The sequence below is a fragment of a genome, unplaced genomic scaffold (assembly GCF_019419815.1).
Source record: "Pyrus x bretschneideri cultivar Hongxiangsu unplaced genomic scaffold, Pyrus_bretschneideri_v1 Contig39, whole genome shotgun sequence".
In the NCBI taxonomy this organism is placed as follows: Eukaryota; Viridiplantae; Streptophyta; class Magnoliopsida; order Rosales; family Rosaceae; genus Pyrus; species Pyrus x bretschneideri.
The window spans coordinates 2,335,467-2,342,697 of record NW_025999712.1 but is presented as its reverse complement, the minus strand read 5'-3'; the positions used below and the strand labels follow the sequence as shown (position 1 = coordinate 2,342,697).

The following is a 7,231-nucleotide window of genomic DNA, read 5'->3' as shown; positions in this document are numbered from 1 at the left end:
AAATACAATATTCGGCAGGCACTAGAATGTAAAACTCACACTCTTGTTTTTTAGATCAGGCAAGGTAAAAACAAACACCTAAAACAACAAATATTGGAAAGAAATAGAGTTTTTAAGAAGTACGTGCGTACCTGTATCGTAAATCAACGCAATGCAACTATGCGGCAGAGTAAAAGTAAAATTATGAAATATATGCCTTTGTTCAGCAACAAATCATAAGTCTGGTACTGGTAGTGGTGCTTCACGAATTTGCTAGAAAATTTGAATGTTGAATGCTAGCATGCACAAGGAGGGCAGATTATGCACATCAATGCAAATATATGAGTAGATAACTTCAATGTGGAAGAGTTAATAAGAGCTTTCTAACAATATAGGCAGGAGAAGCAATAAAATATATATGTTAAGTCGTCGAGTTTTTGTTAAGAAAATATACTATGATGAGTTTTAGTTAAAGAAAATTGAATTTTAAGGTGGTAAAGTTAAATGTGATGGTTTCAGTGCATGTGTATATTTATTTACTCATTATTATTTTATAGTATGCAAATTTCAAATAATTTACATTTCACCACCACATAGCAAACGCTATTTCAAACTTTTTGTACTACGATGAGAAAATTAAATATTTGATTATAAGGGGGAGTTAGCTCAATTTCAGTTGACGTCGATGGACATCAAAACACAATAACATATAGTGAAAAACACCTAAACAACAAATATTCAAAAGAAATGGAGTTTCTAAGAAGCACATACATACCTGTATCGTAAATTAACCCAATGCAACTGTCTGGTAGAGAAAAAAAATGAAATTCTGAAGTCTATGCCTTGTTCAGCAACAATATGTACTGGACCTGGTGCTTCACGGATTTGCTAGAAAATATAATGCAAAACCAACACTTTTGTTTCTTGGTCACACAGGGGTAAAAATGAACACTTAACACAACAAATATTGAAAAGAAAGAGTTTCGAAGATGCATATATGTACCTGTATTGTAAATCAATCCAATGCAATTGTCCGACATAACAAAAGTTCTTAAATCTATGCCTTATTCAGCAACAACTCATGTATCTGCACTAGTACAAAAAACACTTTGCGCGACGCAGGTCCTTCGTCGCGCAAAGTCAAAAACCGTCGCGCAAAACTTAGCTCAACGTACCTTCGTCGCGCACTAACCGTCGCGGCAAGGCAGTGACAGAAGGGGTTTGCGCCACGAAGATTCCCCCTACGTGGCGCAAAGTGGCTTTGCGCGACGTAGAAGGATGCGTCGCGCAAAGTGGCTTAGCGCGACGTAGGGGGATGCGTCGCGCATAGTGGCTTCGCGCGACGTAGTAATACGTCGCTCAAAGTATCTTTGCGCGACGCATCCCCTACGTCGCGCAAACACTTTGTGCGACGAAGATTCTACATACGTCGCGCCAACCTCTTTGCGCGACGCACGCTTTTACGTTGCGCGAAGTGGCTTAGCGCGACGTAGGGGGATGCGTCGCGCAGAGTGGCTTCGCGCGACGTAGTAATACATCGCTCAAAGTGTCTTTGCGCGACGCATCCCCTACGTCGCGCAAACACTTTGTGCGACGAAGATTCTACATACGTCACGCCAACCTCTTTGCGCGACGCACGCTTTTACGTTGCGTGAAGTGGCTTTGCGCGACGTATGGTTGTGCGTCGCGCAAAGCCACTTTGGGTGACGTAGAGTCTTGTGTCGCGCAAAGAGGTTGGCGCGACGAAGATTCTACCTACGTCGCGCAAACCTCTTTTTTTTGTTTTGGTCAAAAAAAATATTTTTTAAATTTTTAATAAATATCTTAATTAAACTCTAAACGATAATTAATTAACCAACGAAAAGTATTTAGTTATAAATATATGAAAATATACATACAAAATGTCCAAACAAAAAAATAAGAAAAAACTACAAGTAGTCTTTTAGGTTTGATACATCAAGCTACTAGGTATCGGTAGGGGAAAGTGGCTCAGAAGTCGAAGGTGTAGGAAGATCAGGTACTGGTAGTGAGATTTGGAGGCCAGACATCTGTATGGCTCGTACAAGGTCTCTCATGTGTCCGGCATAGGCCTTCACCTGCTCGCCCTGGGCCTTAATCTGCTCGCCCTGGGCCCTCATCTGCTTGTCCCGGGCCCTCATTTGCTCACTCTGGACCGCAAGTTGACCCTTTAGGGTTGTCACTTCCTCCTTCAATGCACTGACCTCTCCTGTGTTTGATTTGGAAGAAGAGGCACCCGTCTCACGAACTCGCGCTTTTCCCATACCCCGAACAACTTTGCCAGGACGACGACCGAAGTTTTGATCCATGACATTAGTCAGGATCTGAAAACCTGCATCCTCGGGTATCGTGGCGTCCTCGATCAAGGTCTCCGGGGGAAGTTGTGATGTTGCTTCTTGGAGAACAGTAGTGCGCTGTTCCACCATAGCATCCTGTAATAATAAAGGAAAAAACATATAATGTTTAATAACATAATATAAATAATATTTGAACGATTCATACATATAAGAATAATAACAATTACATATACTTACATGAAGCTGCTTAGCCATCTCATCACCAGGTCGAACGTAAACGTCCTCGAACATGTCGATCTCTGGGAACTTAGAACCCTCCTGAAGAAACAAACATTAAGAAAATTTTATTAATAAATAATAATAAATAAATTGTATAAAATTTCAAAATTAATATACTTTTACCTGACGTCGTGCCTCAATCCTATACGAAAAGGGCTTCGAACCAGAATGGTGGAGAAGTGTCTTTGAGTCCCGAGCTATCTTGCCAGCAATAGATTTCTTCTGTTAAACACACAATATACATGTTAGTGCGATTATTTAAAATAAATTAATAAAGGAAGCTTAAAAAAATAACTAAAACAATAATAATTTATTATTAAAATATTATGTACATACCACAAATTTTGGGTCCGTAAAATGTTTGCAGAGCCACTCCCAATCCTCCGGCCGGTCCTGCAGCTCGGTTGGGCAACCACGTAGGCGAGCAAACTCCGGATCATCCCATCGCTTAAAATGCGTGTGAAGATAGTTCTTCCAATGTTTGTACCGATTTGCTAAGGTATCCTCTAAGTAGGCCATGACCTCAGGGGATATGTCGTCAAGATCAAAATTGGCCTACGAATATGAAAAATAATAAAATAATAGTAAGAAATTTAATAATATTAAGATAATATATTTTGGTTTTAAATATTTGTAAACAAAATTAAAAAAATGATAAAGGCTAAAAATTAATATACTAACCGACAAGTTTTCTCGCACTAGTTTCTTCGTCTCCTCGGGAATTTCTGCCCAAGACTCCCACTGCATAGGACAATTTTGTTTAATAACAACACCACAACTACTAGCGACGCTGTTATGCTGCTGTGAGGTAGCCGCTCCACGATGTCGCGGGTCATACTCAATCTTGATCCTGGAGCCGGTCAAACGTACGCTCTGTGCCTCCTTCAACATTCGACTAGGCCCCCTGGTGTTTTTTTTAGCTGGCCAAAAATAATTAAATGGTGAAATCCCTAAGCTTAAATTTACAGAAAATTTGACATAACCTCCCCTAATAGTATAGCATTTCCCAAAACCTTAAAATAGTAATTCACAACCCCCATCACATTGTCACATTCCAGCAAATTTTCACCATCATAAAAATAATAATTTTAAAATGATAAAAGAAAAATACAACGTAGTGATCGAGAATTAGAAAAAACTACCTGGCTGGGAGGCCTCACCCTCGACTCTGGATGCCGAGGAAGTGTGATCAGAAGGCTCCGGCTCGCGGCGGCGTCGGTGAGGCCGTCGTGCACTAAGGGGTGTAGGCTCCCCAATCAATGGAGCACTCACGCCTGGAGCAGTAGATGTTGATAATGCAGGAGGCTCATTGGTCACACTCCGACGACAATTGATCAACCGCGACATCTATACACTTTTTGAACCATAAAATTATAACATTAGACACTAATCCTTTCTTGCATTTGAAACTAATCAATTAGCAGCCAAAGTAGTAAGTAAGTAGGCTACCAACATTCTTAATTTCAAAACATGAGGAAACTACTTATCCATTTTCATAGCCAACAAAATAAAAGTGCATCAAGTACCGTACAAAAACAATTTACTTCATACAAGTCATTCAACTAGACACATGCCACAACAAATGAAAAGGTAATCTACTCACAAGTATAATTGTGCACATTCTTAACTAAGTTTACAACTCAAACACTCATTAATTATGTGGCAGTTAACTAAATGATATTTACTCATATAGCTTCAGCCTGAATTAGAAATATATAGAGCTAGTTGATTGCAATTAAAAGAGTGTAGAAGAAAAAAAATTGTGCCAAAAGCTTATTTGTTTTGTTCTGTTCGTATCTTTGTTAGTGCCAAAAGCTTATTTGTTTTGCAATTAAAATGAGAATTTGATGATGTTAGAGAAAATTTAAACATTCATAAAGCAAATTCAACAGACCCCAAATCATATCCAAATCAAGAAAGCAAAATGATATCCAGATTTCTCTAAACAATCGCAACTTGTTCTTTCCAACAGACAAATTGGGTGCAGAGGCAAAATTTTCAAAGCATAGCATAGAAAAGTACCTCCTTTAGAATTAAAGAAATTTGAAAGGCAGCAGAAGTTGAGTTCAATTGTTGCCGGCTTTGGAAAAGTTAAATACAGAAAGCGCTTTCTGCAGAAGTTCGAATCCAGTCCATTGTTCAACCATGTTGCAACTGCAAAACATAGATAGGAATCCCACAGCAGATTGACATGGAAAGTTTTTTATTTTAATGTGATACAAAAGAAAGTTTAATGCTTCAAAAACAGTGAGCACAGGAAAATGCTTATAATTAAAGGGTAAGAACAATGATTATAATGAGCAGGAGCCCTGCGTTATAATTAAAGCCTCGTGACTCTCGCTTTTGTCTAATCTAATTGTAGTTGTACCCTGCTTGTTTCTTCATAAGTATAGACATTATATAAAATGTTTTCTTGTTTCTCTTTCCTATTTTGTTTGCTTAGGGTATCATTGTCAAAACAAATTAACCAAATATTACCCACTGTCTATTTCGAGAAATTACAATTGTATCTAACAAAGAAAGAGAAAGATGGAGCCTTCACAAGGGTTGTGTACGTGAGGATCCATTCCCAGAAGGTCCCAAAAAGAATGTGACATTATTTCAAACATTATAATTAAAGGGTGAAGCTAATCATTATTTCAAACATTATAATTAAAGGGTGGAGCTAAGTATATGGTGATGTTCAGAAGAGAAAGGAACATAATTATCTAGGCTCGAGGCGACTGCAAGGGAATCCAAAGCGCGCGTGTTCAAGAATAGCTAGGGTTTTTTCAAATGACAGATGCAGCTGCTACACAAGCTTATATTCTAGCTGTTGTTAGGTTTTGACACAAGTGTGTACATGTACGTGTTGGTCAGCGCGCCTTCACTAGTCCCAACTACCAGGTCCTGCTTTCGAATCCCCGAAGTGTCCAGTAGTGTTTTTGTTTTCTGTTTTATTGGGTTTTATTTTATTTTCTTTCTTATTTTATTTTCTTTCTTGTTTTCTTTTTCCTTTTCTTTTCTTTCTTGTTTTCTGTTTTATTTTATTTTCTTTCTTATTTTATTTTCTTTCTTGTTTTCTTTTTCCTTTTCTTTTCTTTCTTGTTTTATGTTTTATTTTATTTTATTTTCTTGTTTCTCTTTCCTATTTTGTTTGCTTAGGGTATCATTGTCAAGGGTTGTGTACGTGAGGATCCATTCCCAGAAGGTCCCAAAAAGCTTAAGTGGGTAAAAAAAGATCAAGAAGAAAAAGAAAAATAGTTATATTTAAAGTTTGTATGTATGAAATAAAGAAGGACAAGAGGTAAGGGTTTTAGTCGAGTCTCCTTAGCTATGTTGATTCACTTTACACCGAAGGAAGTTCGTGAATTCTTTTCTAATTGATTCTAAATGGAGTGCTTTCTCGGTCTTCCTTTGTTGAATGCATGGGTTGATCTTGGTGATTCCACAGGCTTACTCTTGAACTGGGCTGGAGGATTCTTTTTGGTCTCCTCCACTCGTTGATTTTCCTTTGTGCTACTCTTGATCTGGGCTGGAGGATTCTTTTTGGTCTCCTCCACTCGTTGATTTTCCTTTGTGCTACTCTTGAACTGAGCAGCAGGATTCTTTTGGTCTCCCCCGAAGGTCTGAGCTTCCTCCTTTTTTTTCTATTTCTTTGTTCAATCTCTCCAATTCGTATTGAAGAGGGTTAGAGGATAGCTCAGCATATGCAGTTGTAGCTTGTCTCCACATGCTTCAATGTATCATTTTCACTTGCCTTACTTGCTCCCTTTTGCAGAAGTGGTCCCTTCTCTGGAAGTGTATCAACCGTTGAAGATGACTACTCGAGAGCAACGCTAGGTAAGCAATCAGGGAAGGGAAAGAGCATGATATGAGATACCTTTGCTTTCGCCCTTGATGATATGAGATACCTTTGCTTTCGAAAAAGCGGTGAATGAGTCAGCACATCTATTTGTTGTGCTGCTTCCTCCTGGGTCATCTGTACTCCAGGCATCTGGTATCATCTTTGGGGAAGAAGAAAGAATTGAATGTTTCAAAAGGATTTGCTGGGAGTGCGCCCTCAGAGGTGAGAAAGAGTTGGGCATTTTCTTCAGGTTTGCCTTGCCATAAAAGATGAAAGTTGACATATATAGGGATTTCCCTATATATGAGAGTGCGCCCTCAGATGTGAGAAAGTGGTGGTACTGTTCTTTTACCCTTGTCGACAAACGTTTTGATCCCGCAAATCCGGCTTTTTGGAATAGTGACGACTCTTCGATCTTTGAAGACGCCTCTTCGATCTTTGAAGACGCCTCTTCGATAAAGCTGCACGCGTTGAACGCGTTTTCTGAAAAGTCGATAAAGCTGCACGCGTTGAACGCGTTTTCTGAAAAGCAGATAAAGCTCCACGTGTTGAACGCGTTTTCTGAAAAGTCGAGGGAGCGTCTTCGAACTTTACGCATGAATCGGTGGACGCGTTGCCTTGGCTTTTTATAGAGCTATCGATCACCGCCAACTTACACACTCTGAAGATTTCCCATTCTTGAAACTCGTCTCCGGCCCTTTGAAAATCTACTCCGTCCACCCCTTCTCTTTTAACTTCTTGAAAAATGGCTAGCTCATCTAACCCATTGAACATTTGCTTAGATTTGAGTCTGAGCAATGATCCGGTTGTGCCTCATCAGGGTAAGGTATGG

General features: G+C 39.2%; 1 protein-coding gene across 2 annotated transcripts; it reads right to left on the bottom strand.

The window, feature by feature from the left end:
• Positions 1-1,624: 1,624 nt before the first annotated feature.
• Positions 1,625-5,991, bottom strand: LOC125468563. 2 transcript variants are annotated; one of them, XM_048564538.1, is made up of 4 exons: positions 3,716-5,991; positions 2,910-3,493; positions 2,697-2,795; positions 1,625-2,612 (listed from the first exon to the last, which is right to left on the bottom strand). In XM_048564538.1, exons 2-4 carry the CDS (start codon positions 3,090-3,092, stop codon positions 1,944-1,946), a joined length of 951 nt encoding a protein of 316 aa, XP_048420495.1. In that variant the 5' UTR covers positions 3,093-3,493; positions 3,716-5,991; the 3' UTR covers positions 1,625-1,943. The 2 variants fall into 2 exon arrangements, with proteins under 2 accessions (XP_048420495.1, XP_048420496.1); XM_048564539.1 differs by having other exon boundaries at positions 2,910-5,991.
• Positions 5,992-7,231: the final 1,240 nt, after the last annotated feature.